Source organism: Pantherophis guttatus, chromosome 3 (assembly GCF_059756535.1).
Source record: "Pantherophis guttatus breed Tessera chromosome 3, ASM5975653v1, whole genome shotgun sequence".
In the NCBI taxonomy this organism is placed as follows: domain Eukaryota; kingdom Metazoa; phylum Chordata; class Lepidosauria; order Squamata; family Colubridae; genus Pantherophis; species Pantherophis guttatus.
This window is the reverse complement of record NC_142065.1, coordinates 94,172,169-94,197,125: the sequence shown is the minus strand read 5'-3', so window position 1 is coordinate 94,197,125 and position 24,957 is coordinate 94,172,169. Positions and strand designations below refer to the sequence as shown.

Genomic DNA, 24,957 nt, shown 5'->3' with positions numbered 1-24,957 from the left:
CCCCAGTCAGAGCACAATTCCCTGTGGAAATATGAATCTTATATGAACACACACACACTCACACACACAGCATGATAAGCAATTTCAGGTCAGGCAATTTTAGCAGAGTTTCCTAAAGCTTACCTGGCTGGATACATCTTGGAGCAGGTGACCATCCCTTTTTTGTGCAAGTTATTGATGATTGCTGGTTTGCAGGAGAATATCCCATATCACAAACAAATGTAACGTCGTCACCTTCTATGTAATTGCTCCAGTAGTGATAAATGATGCGACCATAATAAAAACGTTGAGCAGGATCACAGATTTCTAAAAGCAAAAGAGAGCAAATTGGTTTCATCATTTATGGTTCTTGGAAGGCTATTCATGCTATGCATGACATCTAATTCACAGACAAGATGTGAAGAGAGGAGGAAGCTGATGAGGAAGATCCCTATTTTGCTATTTATATTTTATAAAAAACTCAGCTTTTGCCTCTCTCATTTAAGGTTTTAGTACACAAACTGTAGGCTCCAAAACAAATTTTAGGGTCCCTTGAGATGAGACAGCAGTGGAAGCATCACCCCAGCAGGCAGAAGAACCAAACAAGCTGAAATCTCTATAGCAGTGGTGGCGAAGCTTTTACTCATCAAGTGCTGAACAGGTAAGTGCTTTGCACGCTTTGTGCGCTTTGCGCATGTGCGTGCTATCCACCCTAATGTGTGGCTCCTCTGTGTGCTGCGCATGCAACCGGACAGCACGCCCCCATGCACTGTGCATGCAACTACACCATCTGCACATATGCACAGGTTTTGCGCGGTTCCCCCATGCACTGTGTGCGCAATCACACCATCTGTGCATGTGTGTGTGCACATGCACACACTGCACACAAGTACTCACACTTGTGCAAACACACACACATGCGCAGGAAGTTCCGAAAATGAGGTGGGTCCCCTGAATTGCACGCATGTGCACCGAAGGCCCGGACACTAGATGGGGGGCACACACATGCGCAGCTGCAGGTGAGTTGGGTGACAGCTCGCATGCCCGTAAAGATGGCTCTGTGTGTCACCTCGGACACACATGCCATAGGCTCACCATCACAGCTCTATAGGATGCTACTTCTTCCAAGTTAAAGAAAGGTCAGGACAGCATCTGATCTGTTTTGTTTGTACTTGGCAATATCTACTGCAAAGAGGAAGAATTACTTACTGAAACACTTTGGTTCTGGGTCATAGCGGGAACTGATGCACTTTGCTGTTTGCCATGTTTGCTTGTTTTTAGGCAGATAACCACCATAACAATAAAACTGAATTGATTGTCCCTCCCATATTGGAAATGGTTTATACCATTCAAAATGATCAGCCATTCTTCCATTTTCGATACGGATATAGTCACAGCCCTTTCCTGAAGAAAAGGGATAGAAAAAAAAGTAAGGCACCCCCATAATTCAGAATATTCTATTGGTTCATTTGCTTTGCTTTAATTTGTACTGGCATCAGAGACGAACTTCTTATTAAATGTTGTTGCAATACCAGAATCTGATCTGGATTTCTGCCCTGCATCTAAGAAAGAACAGAGAATGACAGTGACTGAAGGGGAAATCAAAGGCCCTTATTTCTTCTGTTTACAATCTGTGAGGACTGTAAGGAGAATGAAATGATGTTGATTTGACATCTTCAATCTTACACTGTAAAATGGGACTGAACTTCTTTCTATCTTCTTTTTATCACTGCACAGTGACTTATTCAACTATTATGATTCTTGCTGTTATTGTGATTATTATATTTTCATCCTGCCTTTTCATAAATGAGTCAAGGCAGCAAACATAGTTATACTTCTAGCTTCTATTTTCTCTATCACCTATGAGGTGAATTGGGCTGAGAGAGTGACTGGCACCGTATTACCCAGTGGCTTTCATACAAGGTAGGACTACAACTCACAGTCTCCTGGTTTCAAGATTGGCACCTTCACAATTATAACAAACTGGCTCTAGAGTATATATTTAATGAAAAGCTAAGTGAGAAGTAAGAAAGAAGTACATTTTTAACCTTCCTGGAGACACAGGTAAAGTAACAGTTCTTTCCTTGTGGGAGATCCGCAATACTTCCAAAAGAGCTTCATCATAACGTGCAGGATTTTCTGTGCTTTCCTGCATGAATGGCTTCTCCTCAGTAATCCTGGGCCTAGCATCACTAAGATTTCTAAAATTAAACCTCTAAGGTTCTTCCCACTCAATCTGTCTCTCATGATTAGCTGTTTTCTTATGTTCTCCTGCACTCTAGTTTAAAAGTGTAGCTCTTTCTTTTTGAAATGTTTTGCCGCTGCTAATTAGTGATTAGTAGTGGTGAATAATTACAGTAGAATGGTATATAGGCAGCAAATCCCTTCCTAGGAGCTCAGCTGATGCATACAGGTATTGCTTTTGATGAAACTTGCACAAGTGTGGTTTTCATATTCCAGAGGGATTAGGTTCATTCATACAGCAACCTTTTAACTGGTCTGCTGAATCCCACGATACTAAATAATCAAGAGTTCTGATATATTCTGATACATCAAGATATATTCTGGAATTCACTATCTGACTCCGTGGTTTCATCCCTAAACCCCCATAACTTTAACCTTAGACTGTCTACTGTTGACCTCACCCCATTCCTAAGAGATCTGTAAGGGGCATGCATAAGCGCACCAATGTGCCTACTGTCCCTGTCCTACTGTCCCCATTTATTCGTATCCATTTCCTGTATTCATAATGATGTTTATATTTATATCTGTTATCTTATACATGCTTGACAAATAAAATAAATAAATAAAAATAAATATTCATCACCAAGGAACTTTTAACAAGGTTTGCATCAATAACAAGCTGAGGACTAATTTATATTGCTTTGGTCCTAAAAGAAAATGCTTTCCTCAGCTAATATTTTACGAAATGACTCTTTACAGTTAAAAAAAAAACACCAAAAACTTTGACATCAAGAAAATTTGTGCAACTTTTTCCCTAAGCCTTTACTCCTTTCTTCTCTTTCCAGTTCTAAGCTTAAGATCCTGAAACATGTGCCCTTCAGGTACAAGGATATCATTAGATGGGGGGTGGGGGGAGTTTTTCGACTGGAAGCATCGCGGCGAGACAGTCTGGGAATTTGTGGGCTCTGATGAGCTCCGCAAAAACTGGACTGACGAACTGCTGCCAAGGGGTCTTTGGACTGGAACCATCCTGTAGGGACGGGGGTGAAGGAGAGGCACCTCGGGAGACCAAGAGGAACAGGCAAATTCCTTGATGGTCAGAGCTAGCTCTCTATGACTTGGCGGCAGGGGCGGCAGCCATTGCGGCTGTCACGAAGCTGGGGCAACCGGACTAAGCATGGAGCAGGAGTGGTGAATTGGACAGAGTTTTTGGAGCTGGTTGAGTGTTAGCCAATTCATAATAAGGGGAAAAAATTTAAAACCTGAAGACCCCTAGTGAGAAAACGGCGGCTAATAAGCATGGGGAGAAGAAAAGAGGACATTGGAGCATATTTTTAAAGAGACAAAAAAAGAACCCGAATAGAAAATTGATCTTTGAACAAAACGATTTGGAAATAATGTGGAAAATCTTTAAAATGTAAGAAATTACCTCAAGATTGATTAAAGGATCCAAAAGGAATAATTAGATCCTTTTTCTCTCCTCTTTCTTGTGAACTTCAAGTAAAATAAAAAGAGAATAGATAATAAGCCTTGTAACAGAAGTGCTGTATAAACAAAAGTAAACAGGGACTTCCGGTTTCCTTGTCTTCGGCGACGGCGGCGCTCTTTGAAGCTCCGCCAGCCCCGCCGCCTGTAGAGCCGCTTCGAGACGAAGAAGCGGCTCGAAAACTTCTAAATCCACAGGATTGAAGAAGGAGAGATCGCAGGGCACAGGTTGAGCCCCTGTAACCCCCCAGGGAAGTTTCTGGGGAGAGAACAGGTGTGGCTCCCTCCCAACCTGCTGGAACTCCGGGCGACGTGGGACGATTCTGCTCTTGCAGAACAAGCCGGCTGCAGGAAACTTAAAGCGAAAGAACCAGTTTTAATAAACAGCGAAACTACCTGAATCCTGAAATTTGGAAACGCAAGTATTAGCACTTTGTTGACTTTTCAATCTGAGAAAATGCGAATGAGTGAAAGTGCTTTGAAAAAACATGGCGCCTAGCTTCAGAGTTAACGAGCCAGCGAGTGTGGATTGGTGAAGTTACTTTGTTTTGCTACAAAGTTTCCAAGTTGCTACTAAGCTGCCTTGCTTGTTATAAGAGAAATAACTGGGAAATTTTTTCCCTTTTCAATATTGGACTTTGCTTTATTTTAACCCTTGTTTGATCAAATCTGGGGGACTTTTTTAGAAGTCTTTGTGCAGGAGGGAAAGGAAAAGGAACTTTCCTCTTTAGAAAAACTAGATCACGAGCCAGGATGGCGTCAAAGAAGCAGGAAGGGAAGGCATTGGGGGGGGGGGATCCCCCACACACAAACATCAAACGCAACTTCCCCCTGCTCAACAGCTACAAACCCAGAAAAAAGAATTTGATGTGGGAGATTTAAAAGAATTTATTTCTAAAACTCTGGATGACAAATTTCAAAAATCTCAACAGGAGATAGATGATAAATTTCAAAAATCACATCAGGAACTTATGCAGGAAATTAATGAAGTTAAAGACATGGTGAAACAGAATCAAAATAAGGTGACCAAAAAAATATCAGAAGTGGCGTCTGGCCTGGCAGAATTTATTGGGAAAGTTGATTTTAAAGTTGAAGAATTCAAATCAGAAGTTAATGTTAAGATGAAAGACAATGATTATAAAATTGATGAAGTTGACAATAAAATGCAGAGAATTGAAGATGAGATTGTTATGATACAATTCCGGGCGATGGAATTTGCCATACGGCTTCGGGGAATTCGAGAGGAGGAGAGACAGGACTTGAGACAGGTTTGCTCTGAAGCCTTGGCTAAGATTTTACAAGCTAATCCTGATTTGGTATTTCATAAAATAGATAAAATTTACAGAGTGAACTCTTGGGTGGCCAGACAAAGACAATTGCCTAGAGATGTGGTCATATACTTTACTGAGAGAGAAATTAGAAATGATATCCTGCAAAAATCTTTTCACACTTCTGTACAAGTGGGGGGCTCACGACTTGAAATTTTTAAAGAATTACCTCCTAAAATGCTGAAAGCTAGAAAAGAATTTGGTTTTCTTGTTAAGGAATTGAAAAATTTACAGATACCCTTCCGGTGGGACGCACCAGCTGGGATAATTTTTAGATATAAGGGAGAAGGATATCGGTTGAATACCGTGGAGAAGGCACAACACTTTTACAGTACTATTCTTAAGGAAAGAACACCATCTCCACGTACATCTACAGTTTTGGAGATTAAGGAGAGTGAAGAGAGGCAATTGAAAGAACAGTCTAAGCAGGAATTAGAAAACGTGCAAGGTGCAGAAGGAGGTTTTCTGAGTGAGCCCTTGTTGGATTCTTCTCCAATTTTGGATTTGATTCAGTTGACAGAAGTTAAAGATCAACGTATAACTAGAGCCCAATCCAAGCTACTTAAACAAAAGCAACAACAACAACAGGAAAGACAAGACAAGAAGGCAGTTAAGAGTACCGTACAAGAGAGTGGAGCTATGGGAGGAGCGAGATCGAAGCTCTCGGATGAACTTCAAATATTCTGCTCTGTGCTCCAGAAAGAGGCTGATGACCTTTAAGTGTCTATCTTGGAATGTCAATGGGTTGAATTCAGCACAGAAAAGGAAGAAATTATTTACATATTTGAAACAATTTAATAATGATATAATATGTTTACAAGAAACGCATATCACAACTCAAGATCAAAAATATTTGATAAACTCAAAACTAGGAGCACATTATATATCTTCAACTTCGCAGAAAAAGAATGGTGTGGTTATTTATGTAAATAAAAAATTAACAGCGAAAGTTATAGAAGCAGATCAAGATGGTAGGTTTGTAGCAATTGAATTGCTCACAGCAAATGGTCAAATTCTTTTGATTGGAATTTATGCTCCCAACCAACAACAGGATTATTTTTATAAGATGTTACATACTAAAATATTGCAATGGGACTATAGATCTATTTTAATTATGGGAGACTGGAATGGAGTAATTGATTCTAAACTAGATAAAAAGAGCTTGGCAAAGTCTAGAATTAGACTACCACAGACTTTTTTTGATATGAAAGAAGATATGGAATTAAAAGATGTTTGGAGAATACATAATCCAAATGAATTGGACTACACTTTTTTTCGGATAGACATAGATCTTTTTCTAGGATTGATTTTATCCTGTTGTCAAATGATCTACTTGTTAAGACAAAAAGAACAAAGATTTTTCCAAGAACTCTGACTGACCATAGCCCTGTATGGATAGAAATTGAGATGGATAAGGTTGAGAGACGTTCTTGGAGATTAAATGAGAACTTGTTTAGATATGAAAAAAATACAATAGAACTTAAAAAGCATTTGAAAGAATTTTTTGAAATAAATTTGAATAAAGGTACCCCAATTGAAATTGTTTGGGATGCAAGTAAAGCTTATATGAGAGGGGTACTCATCTACATGAATTCTAAACATAGACTGTTCCGACAAAAGAAAAGATTTGAGTTGGAAATGGAAATAAAGAATAAAGAACAGTTACTTATTAAAAACCCAACAGATGAAAGAATACGAAGTGCTATAAAACTTTTGAAAGACCAATTTCAAATGCTTATGGCGGAACAAGTTGCAACAAGTTTACAATATGCGAAGCATAATACATTTTGCAACGCTAACAAACCGGGCAGATGGTTGGCTTACACATTGAGGAAAAAACAAAGTATACGGACTATTGATAGTATTGATATTGGAGGGAAAGAAATCTTTCAACAAAAACTAATTAAAGAAGCTTTTGTGGATTATTATACTAAACTATATGCCAAAGAAGAGGTGCAGAATGGACTTATAGAAAAATATTTAAAGGATAAGAGAGTTACAAAAATTACTGATCAACAAAAGGAAAGAATGAATTATCCTATAACAGAGGAGGAGATAACAGCAGCAATTAAACAGCTAAAAACAGCCAAAGCTCCTGGCACGGATGGTTTGACCGCAGTGTATTACAAAACTTTACAAGCTGAAATGGTGGGACAACTTAGAGATTTATTTTGCAATATTCAACAAGGGGGCAAAATACCCCCATCTTGGACAACTGCTTATATATCTTTGATACCAAAAGAACAAGTTGGTCCTAAAAAACCAGAGAACTACAGACCAATATCTCTTTTGAACACAGACTATAAAATTTATGCGAAGGTATTAGCCAACAGGTTGATGCCAGTAATCCAAAAGGTGATTCATGCGGACCAAGCGGGATTTATTGAGGGCAGATATATGAAGGACAATGTAAGGCAAGTAATAGACTTATTGGAATATCTTGATAAGAATAAACAGATTTCTGCAGTGCTGGTTTTTTTTGGATGCGGAGAAGGCCTTTGATAGAGTGGATTGGAATTTTCTACTAAAGACTTTAAAAAAGATGGGCTTTGGGGACCAATTTATACAGGCGATCTCAGCAATTTATCAAGAGCAAAAAGCACAGATTATTATTAATGGAAGTTTGACGACAGAGTTTAAAATTGAAAAAGGAACAAGACAGGGATGTCCGTTGTCCCCACTTTTATTTATTTTAACATTGGAAGTCTTGCTAAATACAATACGGGACTCTAAAATTTTGAAAGGCATAATGATAAGGCAAGAGGATTATAGAATAAAGGCATTTGCAGATGATCTGGTGGTTACCCTATCACAACCAATGGAATCAACAATCCTGATGAACGACATTATACAAGACTATGGTAGAGTTTCAGGTTTTAGACTGAATTCAAAAAAGACTAAAATGATAGTCAAAAATATGACACAAGATCGTAAACATGAGCTTGAAAGGAGGGCAGGTTTTGAAATTGTACCTAAGGTAAAATATCTTGGAGTTCAGGTTGCAGAATCAAACATGAAATTGTTTCAAAATAACTATGAGGTGTTGTGGCGAGAGGTTCAGAAAGATATGGAGACTTGGAAAAAGCTGCAACTGTCTTTACTTGGAAGAATAGCAGCAGTTAAGATGAATATTTTGCCAAGATTTCTGTTTTTGTTTCAAATGATTCCGGTGCTTAAAAGTGATAAACAACTGAAAGTTTGGCAAACTGGACTTAATAAGTTTGTCTGGAACGAGAAAAAGCCGAGAGTGAAATTGAAAATTATGCAAGATGTTCCAGAAAGAGGAGGCCTTAAACTTCCAAACCTACAGTTATATTATGATGCAGCAGCTTTAACTTTAACAAGTGATTGGTTTGGAAGTAAAAAGGCTGGAATATTGAATGCAGAAAGTTTTGATCTTGAATTTGGATGGCATGCTTACCTATTTTATGATGACAAAGTTGATAAAGTATTTAAAAGTCATATACTTAGAGACTCTTTGATGAGAGTTTGGAAGAAGCACCGACTCAAATGGGATTATAAAATACCGCTATGGCTGGATCTTGGTCATACCTTGTGGAATACAAATATAATGTCACTCGGGGGGTTTTTATATAAAGAGGTTCTTTTTACAGATGCGGGCAGATGGCAGCTGAAGACATTGCAGACACTGTTGGACGAAGGGATTAATTTAACCTGGTTACAATATAATCAATTACAATTGAGATGGAAAGAGGACCAAAAAACTGGTATTATGTTGCATGAGGAAGAATTGGTTAGACATATAAGAGAGAAAGGTCCAATGCATATTAAAAGGCTTTATAATGTTTTGCTAGAAAGGGATTCAGAAACGGAATTAGTTAAAGATTGCATGATTAAGTGGGCACAAAATTTTGAAGAACCAGTGATGTTGGAAACATGGGAAAAAATTTGGGTTCAGAATGTTAAATTTACACAGTCGCAGAATCTGAGGGAAAATTTTTATAAAATGTTTTATAGATGGCATTTAGATCCTAAAAAGTTGTCATGTATGTACCCTAATGTTCAGCCAAAATGTTGGAGATGCGAATGTTTGGATGCTACGTATTATCATGTTTGGTGGACCTGTAGGAAAGTTAAGGCTTTTTGGATAAAAATATGGTGGGTCATGCAGAATGTTTTGAAGAAAAAAATTCAATTTTCTCCACAATTGTTTTTATTGGGTATAGTTAAGGGTTTTACACGGGGTGAAATAAAATTAATATTGTATATGATAACAGCAGCAAGATTGTTGATAGGTAAATATTGGAAGAATGAAGCTTTGCCTACTATCGAGGAATGGACTTTGAAGATGGCCAGTTTTGCAGAGATGGCGAAGATTTCAGCATATTTAAAAGATTGTTCACAAGAGACTTATGAATGGGAATGGAAAAGATGGATAGAATATGTTCAGAACAAATACCAAACTAGAAAGTATCAAATAGCTTTTATTTGAAAACAATGTATTAGAAATATCTTAATGTAAAGAGACAAAGAGGGAAAATTATATAGGGGGAGGGATGGGTTCAGGTATATATATCAGTGTTATTAGTTATGAGTACATAATAGGGAAGTCTGGGGGGGAGGGTTAGGGAGGGTTAGGGAGGACGGGAAGTTTGGGGAGGGAGGTGGGGGGGTGAAAAAAGGGGTGAAAATGTAATTGTAAAACTTTTGCAATAAAAAAAAAAACAAAAGTAAACAGGGAAAAAGAAATGAAAAGAGCTGTTTAAATTTGGACTGAACTACAAAATGGACTTGGTATTCTTAAAGCCAAAAAAGAAAAAGAGAAACTAGTTAAGATCGTTAACATACTGAAACAAAATGGATACTTGTTAGATAACCAGAAATTGTGGATTGCAGAGAGACACCATCAGGAGCAAAAAGGAACATTGTAACTTGGTCTGTGTTTTGGAAAATTGTGAACTTTACAGATAACAGCTGTGAGAACTTTTGGGGAGGAACCCTTTGTTTGCAAGCGGCTTGACTTTGAGTGGGGGGGGGGAAGGAATACTACTGAACTTTTAAAATTGGAACAATATCAACTTAAAAAGAATAAAATGGTACAGGAAATTAGAGAAATGATTAAAGCGATGTACTTGTCATGGAAAATGGAAATAAGAGGAGAGGGGCAGGGCTGATGCGACGAGACAATGGTAGGTTTCTACACTCCGAGACCACCGCCGATATCTCCATCTCTGGATGGTCCAAATTGCACCTCACTGTCCCGTAGAGATAGTGATAGAGGAGGGCACATCCTGCTGATCCCAGGGACACCGCAAAGTCCTGGTTTGATCCAGGAGAAGCCCCTTTTTCTGTTTCTGAAGAGGAAGCCATCAAACTGCTGAAGTCGGAATAGCTCCAAACGGAAAAGGATGAGTGAAAGTGTTATGATCTGGTGAGAGGTTGTTTTTTTTTAAACCTAGACTTTAAGAACACCCTGAAGTGCAAATATGATTAGAAATTGAAGATAAGAGACATTTAGCGGCAGAATTGAGCCTGAACTTAAATTAATTTTCCAAAACTGTGAACTATTTTTATTTGTGGATGCTTGTGGAGAGTTTTATTTTTAACTTTGACTGGACTGGTTTGAAATAAGATTCCCTCTTTTATTCATTTAAATATTAAATTTTTGGTGCCTATTGAGCCTATAAGATTTTGGACTAGTTTTGTTATCTACTCTTTTGATTAATTTGGTTAACTTTCACATTTTAAATCATTTTTTTACTCTTTTATATTGGCTTTACTGCAAAAAGGGAGAGTGGAAGAAGTAAGAAACATTGCCATCTAGTGGATTGAAACATTGTATTTCTTTTTGTTTTTTCTTCTTACTGATAAGAGAGAGTAGCAACTGTATTATTTTTTCAAGGTCACTAAGCCTGTTTATAGACAAAACATAGAAGAGCATTAAAGAGCGTTTGCAGGATTGTTTATACAGATGCTCTTTGGAGAAAATATTGTTGGCAGGCGGCTAAAATTTGAAAGAAGAATTGAATGAGTTATATGAAAGCCTTTAAATGCTACACAGTTGTGGACTCTTAAATTAAATTTGAAATTATAAATCTGATAGAAAGTTTTCTTTTTATTATTCCACTTCTTCACTCTCTGATTATTTTTAATAGATCAGGTCTGTGATTGTAGACTTTTAGTACTTTTAAGTTTTTGAAATAGTACTTTTTTTCTTTTTCACTTTTCTTTACAATATATTATTGTTCAATTGGATTAAGGCACACAAGAGCCTGAAGATTTTTTTTTCCTTCTTCTTTTCCCCCCCTATTGACTGGAGATTGCTATTTAATTTTGTTTTTGTTTTTTTTAACCTTATTACTCGATTGGATTAGGGCACACAAGAGCCTAAAAATTGATTTTTTTCTTGGTTTTTTTTCTTTTTCTTCTTGCCTTCTTTCTTTTCTTTTTCTTTTTCTTTCTTTTTTGCCTATGGTTATTTGGGATAATACTTGCTATCCATAAAAATGGATTAGGGTTGAGAAGAACCTGAAGATTTTTTTTATTTTACTGCTTTGGTTTGGATTACCTATGGAAATGAGTAAAAAAGCAGCAGTTGTTAGCTCTGCTGGATCAACCCACTCTTCATCACCAGCGGAAGGACAACAATCAATACAGGCAATGTTGCAGCAGGAAAGAGAGAAGGAACGTGAAAAAGACAAGGATACTACAATGCAGATGATTCTACAAGGAATACAAGATATAAAACTAAAAGTAGAGAAAATTGAACAAAGAACAGGGGAAACAGATGGAAAAGTAGAGATATACAACAGATGATGAAGAAATATGAGGACAGACTTGGAAAAATTGAAAAAAAGGAGGAACAAAGAGATAAAAAAATTAGAGATATGGATAGCAGATTAGAAGAGGTTGAACGTGATAAGAGTGGATTAGGTTGGGACATGGATAAATCAGAATTTTACTTAAGATTTCAAAATGTAGAAGAAGAAAAAGGAGAAAATTTAATGGAAAAAATGACCGAAATCGTGTCAAAAGTGTTAGAAATTACTAAAGAAAAAATGTTTGATGGCATTGATGAGACATATCGAGTATATACTAGATATGCAATGAGTAATAAATTACCAAGAGAAGTCCTTATAAGATTTACCAAGAAATCAATTAGAACACAAATATTGCAGATTACAAAAGAAAAAACACTGCAGTACAAGGGCAGGGAAATTGTGGTTCTGAAGCAAATACCAAGAAGACTGAGAGAGATGAGAAGAGAATATCAATTTTTAACAAAAATACTGCTCCAGAAAGGTGTGAATTACAGATGACTGACACCAGAAGGTTTGGTGTTTACATGGCAATTGCAAAGATTCAAAATAGATTCAATTGATAAAGCTAAAGCATTTTATGCAGAATACTTAAAAGAAAAGGATGCTGAACCTAGAAGGGAAGAGCCACTGCAAGAGGAGGACCTAGTGATGATTGAAAAGGTGGAGGGTATACTAGAAGGTGCAGTAGGAGGTACTGTAGAATATAAAGAACAATGTGAACTGAGATCCACTAGAGCAGCAAAGCCCTTATATAAAGTATAAGTATGGAAGAGGAAAAATTGATTACAATGAATATAAATGGATTCAATATAGGAACAAAAAGAAGAAAAGTATTTCATAAATTGGAGAAATTAATATTGGACATAATTTGTTTACAAGAAGTGCATATTAAAAAGCAACAGGAACAACTTTTGGTACAGCCTAAACTAGGGAAATTATTTGCCTCATTGCCATACTGTACGAAAAGAGGAGTGGTTTTGTATATTAAAGATATAATACCAACGGAAAAAATTTATACAGATGAAAAAGGAAGAATTTTGATGGTGGAAATAATAGATAACAACAGGAAATACTGTTAATAGTGATATATGCTCCAAGCGACAATCAAGATGATTTTTACAGAAAATTACATATGAAATTAATTGAACTGGACTATGATAACATCTGCATAATGGGAGACTTTAATGGAATAGTGGATGGGAAAATGGACTATAATACACAAAAGATAACAAAACAAAGTAGGAGAATTCTACCGAAATCTTTTTTCAAGATGATAGAGGAAATAAATTTAAAAGATGTATAGAGAGAAAGAAATGCTAAAAATAGACAATATACATTTTATTCTAATAGACACCTATCATGGTCTAGAGTAGAGATGATATGGATGACAAAGGAATTGACCTCGAACATAGAAGAAATTGACATAGAAGCTAATACTTGGGCAGACCACAATCCAATGATGGTGAGATGGAAAGGACAAAGGAAAAGATCCAGATGGACTTTAAATACTACAGTACTAAAAGAAAAGGACTTTGTACAGAAAATGGTGAAAGAATTGGCTTTTTTCTTCAAAGAAAATAGAACGGAGGATACATCATTGCAAAATCGGTGGAATACTATGAAAGCTTATGCCAGAGGCCTGATAATCGACTATATAAGAAAAAAAAATATTAAGAAAAGACAAGCTTATAAAACATTAGAGGATGATTATAAGGAATATGAAAAAGAATTACAAAAATTCCCACAAAAAAGGATATTAAAATGAGAATAGACATAATTAAACATAAAATGGGATTAAAAGAAAAAGAAGATTTAGCACAAAAAATTAGAAGTGCTAGACAGAACTACTTTGAAGATGCTAATAAACCAGGCAGGTGGCTAGCATATAAATTGAAATAACAGAGAATAAAAAATTTTTTTATTTATTTTATTTTATTTATTTTATTCGGTTTATATGCCGCCCTATCTCACAATGGACTCAGGGCAGCTCACAACAATAAAACACAAGCCACAATATAAAATAAAGACCAAAATCTAAAAAAATTTAAAATTAACCCTTAAAACCAATTAAAACCCCATCATCAGTCCAGGTCAAGGGATTTGAAAAGCCAAGTTTTTAATTCCCGGCGGAAGGTGCGAAGGTCAGGAGCTAATCAGAGCTCCAAGGGGAGTTGATTCCAGAGGGTGGGCGCACCGACTGAGAAGGCTCTACCCCTGGGGGCCGCCAGCCACCACTGTCTAGCCGACGGCACCCTGAGTAGGCCCTCTCTATGGGCGCGAACTGGGCGATGGGATATCGTTGCTGGCTGTAAGTGGTCCGCCAAATATCCTGGTCCTAAGCCATGTTGGGCTTTATAGGTCATCACCAGCACCTTGAATCTCACCCGGAGGGCAACTGGTAGCCAATGCAAACCGCGCAGGAGGGGTGTAACATGGGAGTATCGGGATTCTCCCATCACAACCCGCGCGGCTGCATTTTGCACCAGCTGAAGCCTCCGAGTGGTCCTCAAGGGCAGCCCCATGTAGAGAGTATTGCAGTAGTCAATCCATGAGGTGACCAAGTAGGGACGCAACTGGTGCACCAGACGTATCTGGGCAAATGCCCCCCTGGTCACAGTCATTATCTGGTCTTCTAAACTCAACCGTGAATCCAGAAGGACGCCCAAGTTGTGCACCCTGTCTACAGGGGGCAAAACTTCACCCCCTATAGTCAGCGATGGTACCTCTCACCTGAACCGAGATGCCGGTACCCACAGCCACTCGGTCTTGGCCGGGTTGAGTTGCAATCTGTTTCTACCCATCCAGACCCACACCGCTTCCAGGCACCGGGCCATCACGTCGAGGGCATCACTGGGTTGGTTCGGAGTGGAAATATAAATCTGAGTATCATCAGCGTACTGATGATACCTCACCCCGAAACCACGGATGATCTCCCCTAGCGGTTTCATATAGATGTTGAACAGGAGGGGCGAGAGAACTGACCCCTGAGGCACCCCATAAGTGAGGGGCCTCAATGTCGATCTCTGCCCCCCTGCCAACACCGCTTGCATTCGACCCGAGAGGTAGGAGGAGAACCACCGTAGAACAGTGCCTCCCACTCCCAGCCCCTCGAGGCAGCGCAGCAAGATACCGTGGTCAACGGTATCAAATGCCGCCGAAAGATCCAATAGGACCAGAACAGAGGAGTGACCTCTGTCCCGGGCCCTCCAGAGATCATCCACCAGTGTGCCGTCTCCATGCTGTACCTGGGCCTGAAACCCGATTGGTAGGGGTCGAGGTAATCCGCTTCATCCAGGACCTGTGGGAGCTGACGTGCGACCACATTCTCAACAACCTTCACTAAAAAGCGAAGGTTGGAGACTGGACGAAAATGACTTAATACAGCTGGGTCCAAGGCCGGCTTCTTAAGGAGGGGCCTTACCACCGCCTCCTTCAAGATGGTTGGGAAGTTTCCCTCCCTCAACGAAGCCGCTATCACCACCTGGATCCAGCCTCATGTCACCTCCCAGGCCGAATAGACCAGCCAGGAGGGACACGGGTCCAACACACAGGTGGCAGCACTCAGCTTCCCCATGATCCTGTCCACTTCCTCTGGGGTAACAGAATCGAACTCTTCCCAAAACACAGGACCCGCTGTTTCACCCCCGTCTGACTCTGTCCAGTCAGAGTCCAAGCCGTCCCGAATCTGAGCGATTTTGTCCGACAGGTGCTGACCAAACTCCTTGGCTCATCCCTGTAAAGGATCGTTCCTCACCCTCTGATTTAAGAGGGAGCGGGACACCTTAAACAGGGCAGCCAGGCGATTCTCTGTGGAGACGATGACATCGGCGAAGTAGCGGCGCTTTGCCACCGCCAACTCCGCCAGGTAGGCCCGTGTGGCCGACCTTAATTGAAATTGGTCAGATTCGGAACGGCTGGCTCTCCAACAGCTCTCTAGGCCTTGTCTATGCCACTTCATCCCCCGGAGCTCCTCGGTAAACCAGGGAGCCAATTGGGGTCTGCGACGAGTCAGAGGCCGCAAAGGAACAACCCAGTCCAGAGCCCCAGCAGCAGCCTCTTCCCAGGCCTCCACCAGGGTCATGACCAGGGCATGGGAGAGAGAGAGATGGATCATCCCAAGCTCCTTCTGGAACCTCTTAGGGTCCATCAGGCACCTGGGGCGGAACCAGATGGTCGGTTCCACCTCCCAGCGAGGAGGGGCGGCGTAATGGAAGCCTAGCCAAAGGAGATAATGGTCGGTCCATGACAGGGGATAAATAGTAGGAGATCCCCCACCAAACTCATCTCAGCACTGCTCCGAGACGAAAACCAGATCGGGCGTGTGCCCCCCCCCCATGAGTCGGGCCTTGGATAATCTGAGTCAGGTCCATAGCTGCCATGGAAGCCATGAACTCCTGAGCCACACCCGACGCCACACCCAAGGACAGCAGATTGAAGTCTCCCAGAACAATAAGTCTGGGAAACTCCACCACCAGCCCCGAGAGGGCGTCGAGCAGCGCGGGCAGGGCTGTTGAAACACAGCTGGGAGACAGGTATGCAATTAACAGACCCAACTGACCATACTGGCCCCACCTCATGAGGAGGGCCTCACATCCATCAATCTTAGGAGCAGTGACCTCCCGCGGACTAAGGACCTCCCTAATAACCACTGCCACTCCCCCTCCCCTCCCCTGGGCCCTTGGCTGGTGCAGCACCCAGAAACCTGGTGGGCACAATTCAGTCAGAGGGACACCCCCCCTCTGAGCGCAACCAGGTTTCCGTAATGCATGCCAGGTCTGTGGTTTCCTCCTCAATCAAATCTCGAATGAGGGGAGCTTTATTGACCACAGACCTAGCATTAAAATAGACCAGCCTAAGCCCAATTATTAGATGAACATGGACAAATGAGATTTGGGAAAGATGAGAAGAAAAATATATAAGACTATTATAAAAAATTATATGAAAAAGAAATTATAGAGGAAGAATGTGTTAAACAATATCTACATAAGGCAAATTTACCCCAGATTTCAAAAGATACTGAGATGATGTTAGAAGGAAATATAACAATGATGGAACTGACTGAAGCACTTAAAAAACAAAAGATTGGGAAGGCGCCAGGTCCGGATGGATTGCCTGCGGAGTATTATAAGACTCTCCAGGAAACACTGAGTCTCCCATTACTAGAAGTTATGAATGAAGTAATGTTAAAGAAGGAAATACCCAAAACATGGTTAGAAGCATATATTACACTTATCCCAAAGGAGGATGCTGACACACAACAAATCAAGAACTATAGGCCTATATCTCTGCTAAATTCAGACTATAAAATCTTTGCTACAATATTGGCAGAAAGGCTTAAAAGATATTTAAATAACTTTATACACTCGGATCAAAATGGATTTTTACCAAAAAGACACATCAGAGACAATTTGAGGATAATATTGGACACTTTGGAATATTATGAGGCACACCCGGAAAAGCAAACGGCTTTGATGTTTTTAGATGCACAGAAAGCCTTTGACAATGTGAATTGGCGATTTATGTTATTACAATTGGAACAGATGGGCTTTGGGAGAAAATTCATTCAAGCCATAGAAGCTATATACCATAAACAAATAGCAAAAATAATGATAAATGGAGAATTGACAGAAGCTATTGAAATACAAAAAGGAACGAGACAAGGCTGCCCATTGTCACCACTGTTGTTTGTGTTAACATTAGAAGTACTAAATAGAAATATTAGAGAAGAAAAAGAAATAAAAGGAATGAAAATTTGAAATCAAGAATATAACCTGCAAGCATTTTTTTTTAAATTTGATTTATATGCCGCCCTTCTCCGGAGACTCAGGGCGGCTTACAATGCGTTAAGCAATAGCCTTCATACTTTTGTATATTTATACAAAGTCAGCTTATTGCCCCCACAAACTGGGTCCTCATTTAACCTACCTTAGAAAGGATGGAAGGCTGAGTCAACCTTGAGCCTGGTAAGATTCGAACCTGCAGTAATTGCAGGCAGCTGTGTTAATAACAGGGTGCATTAAACCACTGTACTACCAAGGCTCTGCTGGCTCTGGTGTTTATTTTGGAAGATCCATTTGAATCAATAAACAAACTGATAGACAAAATAGGAGAATTTGGTAAGGTGGCAGGTTTGAAAATAAAGAAAGATAAAACAAAGATCTTGACAAAAAATATGTTAAAAAACAAAAAGAAAAGCTGGTGGAAGTATCAAGGATGCAGGTCACGAGCAAGGTAAAGTATTTGGGGATACATTTGACAGCAAGGTGTAGTACACTTAAGAAGAATAATTATAATAAGCTTAAACAGCAGATAGTGACAGATTTGGCAAAATGGGAGAACTTGCAATTATCATTGATACGAAGGATATCAACTATCAAAATGAATATATTGCCTAGAATTTTATATTTGTTCCAGACAATCCCAATTAGGTTGGGAAAAGAGTATTTTGAAGATTTAAATAAAATTGTGTTAAAATATATTTGGCAGGGTAAAAAGGCGAGGATAAAACTAAAATTGTTGCAAGATGTTAGAACAAGAGGAGGTTTTGGTTTGCCGGATTGGGAATTATACTATCAAGCTAGTAATTTGATGTGGATTAAAGAATGGATAACGTTAAGAAATGCTAGATTGTTGACCTTAGAAGAACATGATTTGCTGTTGGGCTGGCATGCTTTTTTGTGGTATAAGAGTACAAAAACACAGGGTTATTTTAGAAGACATGTTATACGAGAATCTTTGTTATCAAATTGGGAGAAGATCAAAAAATATCATTATTTAAAAATTCCAGTCTGGTTATCTACTATTTATTTATTTATTTATTTATTTATTTATTTATTTATTTATTTATTTATTTCATGTATTTATATGCCGCTCTTCTCCAGAAGGACTCAGGACGGCGAACACAAGTTAAAAACATGTACAACAAAATCCCATTTTAAACCAAATTAACTAATAAATAATAAATAATAAAACCCAGAATCAGAGTCAGCCTATTTACTTGAACAGCCAAGTCTTCAGGTCCCGACAGAAGGAGCGGAGATCAGGAGCCGTCCGGAGCATTGAAGTATTGAATATTGAAGCATTCTAACACTCAATAACATTTAGAAAGGAACAAATTGTTAGAGATTGTGAATTATTGAATGAAAAGGGTGAACTTAAATCGAAGCAAGAATTAGAAGAACAAGAGATAAAAATGGATTGGTTTTGATATATGCAAATACAGTCTAGATACGACAAAGATTCTAAGACAGAGGGTTTTTACAGTAATTTGATGAATTTAGATAAAATTTTAACAAGTTCTGATGACTATGTAATTAAAAAACTGTATGGTTATCTATTAGAAGTAAAACTGGAAGAAGAACAAGTTAATGAAACAATGATTGCCTGGGGGAAAAATTTTGATCATGGGATTGATTTAGAGAAATGGCAAAAATTGTGGTTGCAAAATTATAAAATGACAATGTCAACAGCATATAAGGAGAATTTGTATAAGATGTTTTACAGGTGGTATCTACCCCCGACGAGGATAGCCAGAATGTCCAAGAATAAATCAGAAAAATGTTGGAAGTGCCATCAGACTCCAGGATCATACTACCATATGTGGTGGACATGTGTAGAAGCCAAGAGATATTGGACTAAGATACAGACGTGGTTGGAAAAAATGATAAAGAAACACATTGACTTTAAACCAGAGATATTTTTATTGGGGATCTTACCAGAAACATATAGCAAAGAACTGCAATATTTAATTGTGAATGTTTTAACAGCAACTAGAATTGTATTTGCTAAAAATTGGAAAGGAGAGAAGCTACTTACTGATGATGAGGTTATTAAGAAAATTATGGAATGTGCTGAAATGAGTAAATTGACATTTGAAATTAGAGAACAAGAAGACAAACAATATTATATGATATGGGATTTGTTTTATCAATGGTTAGATAATAAAAAATGGAAATGAATTATGTATTCATGTACTGTATTACTTAAGAAAATGTAAGTCATAAAATAAGTGGGCTCACTATTCTTGTAAGAACTGAACAATTGTAACATCACAAAATTAATTATTCTGAGGATGGATTGGGGTTTAATATAGAATAGAAGGAAAATTAGAATTTGGTTAAAATTAGAGATGAAAATAAAGGGTAAAATTGGGGGGGGGGAAAGATGAAAGTGAACACTATGGCAAAAAGAAGGTATAGAAATGGTAATCTTAGTTGTAAAAATTAAAAATTGTTTTAATTTGTTAACTGGCCAAATACTCTGATCAACAAAAATACATTGTATGTTTGTATGTGTGTATGTGTAAAAAATAAAGAAAAACGTTTTACAAATAAACAAAAACAAAACACAAGTATATGGGGAAGATGCCAGAGAACAATATCACCTGGAAGGTAAGTGGTTGAAGCAGTAGCAATCGAGCAATTGCCCTAAGATAGGAAGGCAGGCAGAGGTATATCAAGCCTAGAAGAAATTTGGCTGAGGAAGGCTAATGTCTAAAGAAAGGGTCCCCAACAGTTCAGTTCATCAAACCTTTGTGAAATTTTCAACTGCTTACTGATACTTAAATATATAACTAACAGCACTATTACTACTGCTATAATAACAAATACAACTGCAAAAAATAAGGATTAGGTGGATAAAAATGCCAAATATCTGGTAGACAGCAGTAAACCATACTACTGATAATAAGAACAAATACAAACAAAGGCAGAGTTGGGAAGACAGCATCACACAGCAAGTGCTGCCTTGGCAAAAAGCTGAAGAAACAGCGAATCACCTAGTTAGCTGCTGCAAGAAGATTGCACAAATGGATTACAGCAAAGTTATGACAAAGTACCCATAATGATGCATTGGAAGATCTGCAAGATATACTACTTGCCTGCAAACAAGAACTGGTGGCATCACAAAATAGAAGAAGAAGCTAAACTTCTCTGGGACTTTAGAATTCAAACAGACAAGACCTGCTATATAACACCCACACTTAACAATTGTTGGTAAGAAAGACAAAGAACTCTGGCTGGTTCTCTTCTGACAGAAAAAAAGAAGAGAAAGAACTAGAGAAAAAATACAAAGACCTTCAAATAGAAATGATGGGTCAATAGTGAAGCCACAATTTCAGACTGAAACAGAAATGACCAAAATATGAGACCAGATTTCTCATAACACTTTTGAGGTGTATTGCTATTCTGGAAAGAACTATAGCATCATCTGTATAGAGCAGCAGGGCAGTACTTTAATCTCCTACTTTAGGGGGATGGAAATATCATTTGGACACCTCACTATACCATTGATATAGAATTGAAAAGCAGGGGAACCAAAATAAATATGTTTTAACTCCCATTTGAGTTGTAAGTGGTTTTGAGTGAAATTCTTGCATATTGTACCTGACCGTAAATGTCTTATTGATGTGCAAGGCACAAATTAAATAGCAATAATAATAGCTCTTAGACTTATATATTACTTCATAGTGCTTTACAGTCCTCTCTAAGCAGATTACAGAGTCAATATATTGCCCCCAACACTCTGGGTCCTCACATCAGAGGGGGTGTGGCCAGTGCCAGCAGCGGTACAGCAAATTCCAGGGCTCCTGGAAAATGCTGATATCTCAGCTGCTTTAGGAGATCCCCAGGGATCATAGCTGTCCTGTAGGGACAGTGAAGAACGGAGGCACAGACAGGCACAAACAGGGATTTATTGAGGGCAGATATATGAAGGACAATGTAAGGCAAGTAATAGACTTATTGGAATATCTTGATAAGAATAAACAGATTTCTGCAGTGCTGTTTTTTTTGGATGCGGAGAAGGCCTTTGATAGAGTGGATTGGAATTTTCTATTAAAGACTTTAAAAAAGATGGGCTTTGGGGACCAATTTATACAGGCGATCTCAGCAATTTATCAAGAGCAAAAAGCACAGATTATTATTAATGGAAGTTTGACGACAGAGTTTAAAATTGAAAAAGGAACAAGACAGGGATGTCCGTTGTCCCCACTTTTATTTATTTTAACATTGGAAGTCTTGCTAAATACAATACGGGACTCAAAAATTTTGAAAGGTATAATGATAAGGCAAGAGGATTATAGAATAAAGGCATTTGCAGATGATCTGGTGGTTACCCTATCACAACCAATGGAATCAACAATCCTGATGAATGACATTATACAAGATTATGGTAGAGTTTCAGGTTTTAGACTGAATTCAAAAAAGACTAAAATGATAGTCAAAAATATGACACAAGATCGTAAACATGAGCTTGAAAGGAGGGCAGGTTTTGAAATTGTACCTAAGGTAAAATATCTTGGAGTTCAGGTTGCAGAATCAAATATGAAATTGTTTCAAAATAACTACGAGGTGTTGTGGCGAGAGGTTCAGAAAGACATGGAGACTTGGAAAAAGCTGCAACTGTCTTTACTTGGAAGAATAGCAGCAGTTAAGATGAACATGTTGCCAAGATTTCTGTTTTTGTTTCAAATGATTCCGGTGCTTAAAAGTGATAAACAACTGAAAGTTTGGCAAACTGGACTTAATAAGTTCGTCTGGAACGAGAAAAAGCCGAGAGTGAAATTGAAAATTATGCAAGATGTTCCAGAAAGAGGAGGCCTTAAACTTCCAAACCTACAGTTATATTATGATGCAGCAGCTTTAACTTTAACAAGTGATTGGTTTGGGGGTAAAAAGGCTGGAATATTGAATGCAGAAAGTTTTGATCTTGAATTTGGATGGCATGCTTACCTATTTTATGATGACAAAGTTGATAAAGTATTTAAAAGTCATATACTTAGAGACTCTTTGATGAGAGTTTGGAAGAAGCACCGACTCAAATGGGATTATAAAATACCGCTATGGCTGGATCTTGGTCATACCTTGTGGAATACAAATATAATGTCACTCGGGGGGTTTTTATACAAAGAGGTTCTTTTTACAGATGCGGGCAGATGGCAGTTGAAGACATTGCAGACACTGTTGGATGAAGGGATTAATTTAACCTGGTTACAATATAATCAATTACAATTGAGATGGAAAGAGGACCAAAAAACTGGTATTATGTTGCATGAGGAAGAATTGGTTAGACATATAAGAGAGAAAGGTCTAATGCATATTAAAAGGCTTTATAATGTTTTGCTAGAAAGGGATTCAGAAACGGAATTAGTTAAAGATTGCATGATTAAGTGGGCACAAAATTTTGAAGAACCAGTGATGTTGGAAACATGGGAAAAAATTTGGGTTCAGAATGTTAAATTTACACAGTCGCAGAATCTGAGGGAAAATTTTTATAAAATGTTTTATAGATGGCATTTAGATCCTAAAAAGTTGTCATGTATGTACCCTAATGTTCAGCCAAAATGTTGGAGATGTGAATGTTTGGATGCTACGTATTATCATGTTTGGTGGACCTGTAGGAAAGTTAAGGCTTTTTGGATAAAAATATGGTGGGTCATGCAGAACGTTTTGAAGAAAAAAATTCAATTTTCTCCACAATTGTTTTTATTGGGCATAGTTAAGGGTTTTACACGGGATGAAACAAAATTAATATTGTATATGATAACAGCAGCAAGATTGTTGATAGGTAAATATTGGAAGAATGAAGCTTTGCCTACTATCGAGGAATGGACTTCGAAGATGGCCAGTTTTGCAGAGATGGCGAAGATTTCAGCATATTTAAAAGATTGTTCACAAGAGACTTATGAATGGGAATGGAAAAGGTGGATAGAATATGTTCAGAACAAATACCAAATTAGAAAGTATCAAATAGCTTTTATTTGAAAACAATGTATTAGAAATATTTTAATATAAAGAGACAAAGAGGGAAAATTATATAGGGGGAGGGATGGGTTCAGGTATATATATCAGTGTTATTAGTTATGAGTACATAATAGGGAAGTCTGGGGGGGAGGGTTAGGGAGGGTTAGGGAGGACGGGAAGTTTGGGGAGGGAGGTGGGGGGGTGAAAAAAGGGGTGAAAATGTAATTGTAAAACTTTTGCAATAAAAAAAAAAAAAAGAAGACAAACAATATTATATGATATGGGATTTGTTTTATCAATGGTTAGATAATAAAAAATGGAAATGAATTATGAAGTATGGAACAAAGGCAATAATATAATATATGAAAAGAGCTCTTTTTTTTAATGGGATGAAAATGCCGTTGTTAAATGACAAATGAGAATAATAATACAAAGAAATACAATAGATTGATAAACATGAGACAACTTGTAAATGATGAATATGGGATTAAGCATAAAAGATTTGTAACCGGTCGATACACTTTCTGTAATTGTAATGGATGATTTTATTTTTATGTTTGGTTTTGGGAAAAAAAGAAAATGGAAATAAGAGAAATAATTACAATTATACATGGGGAAACAAAATCTGAGGACATAAAAAACGAGAAAGAGGAGGAAGCGAGACTCAAAGGCTGAAGATAAAGAAGATAAAGAAAATGAGACCAAATGTGAAAATGTATTTGAATATGTGGATAGTAATAATAAAAAAGGGGTTTTTAAAGATTACATTGGGATTAACAATGAAAGAAATAGGGAGGATAGAAAAAGACAAACATGGAAAGAAGAGTGGAATAGAAAGGATATAAAGAATTTAAATGATTACACTGGGATTTACAGTGAAAAAACACAAAAGAGAGAAAGAGGAAATATAGGGCAGAAGAGAAGAATTCAGAACTTTGATATACAGAATGACAATATTGGGTTAAACAGCGGGCTAAACAGTGGTGAAATAAAAAAAGAAAAAAGAGAGAGGGAACAATGGGCAACATAAGGCAACATAGGAGAGATCAGGATTTTAAAGTGCAGGAAAGAAGGGGAAAGAAAAAGATAAATATAAAATTGAAAAGGGAGAAAAGGAAATGAAATGAAAGAGGAATTTGTGGTATACATTTAGAACTGAAATGTGAATTGTAGCAAGTAATAACGGTAAAGTATATGATGGTGAAAATGAACTGTATAATAATTGGAATATTATCATTTATATTTTTGAAATCTAGATAATGATGAGCTTTGTTTTGTTTTCTTTTTTGAGAAATATGAATAAGTTTAAAATGTAATAATTGAAATATTGTTAATGGTTTATGGTGGTGTGTATAAAAATGATTAAGTGAGGATTTGAAATAATTCATAGGGGAAGCAAGTAGAGGATAACAATCAGAATATTTTTAAAATTTAATTAAGGAAATTGTAATAGATGAA

The 24,957-nt window shown here is 37.9% G+C and overlaps 1 protein-coding gene across 2 annotated transcripts in view; it reads right to left on the bottom strand.

The window, feature by feature from the left end:
* The window catches only part of LOC148114683 (complement factor H-related protein 5-like), an 88,592-nt gene that overhangs the window by 39,160 nt on the left and 24,475 nt on the right, over positions 1-24,957 (bottom strand). For both annotated transcript variants that reach the window (XM_087890062.1, XM_087890063.1), the window contains exons 7-8: positions 1,189-1,383; positions 124-306 (exon numbers count right to left, since the gene is read on the bottom strand). In XM_087890062.1, coding sequence (XP_087746188.1) covers positions 124-306; positions 1,189-1,383 — 378 coding nt within the window. The remainder of the gene's footprint in view (positions 1-123; positions 307-1,188; positions 1,384-24,957) is intronic.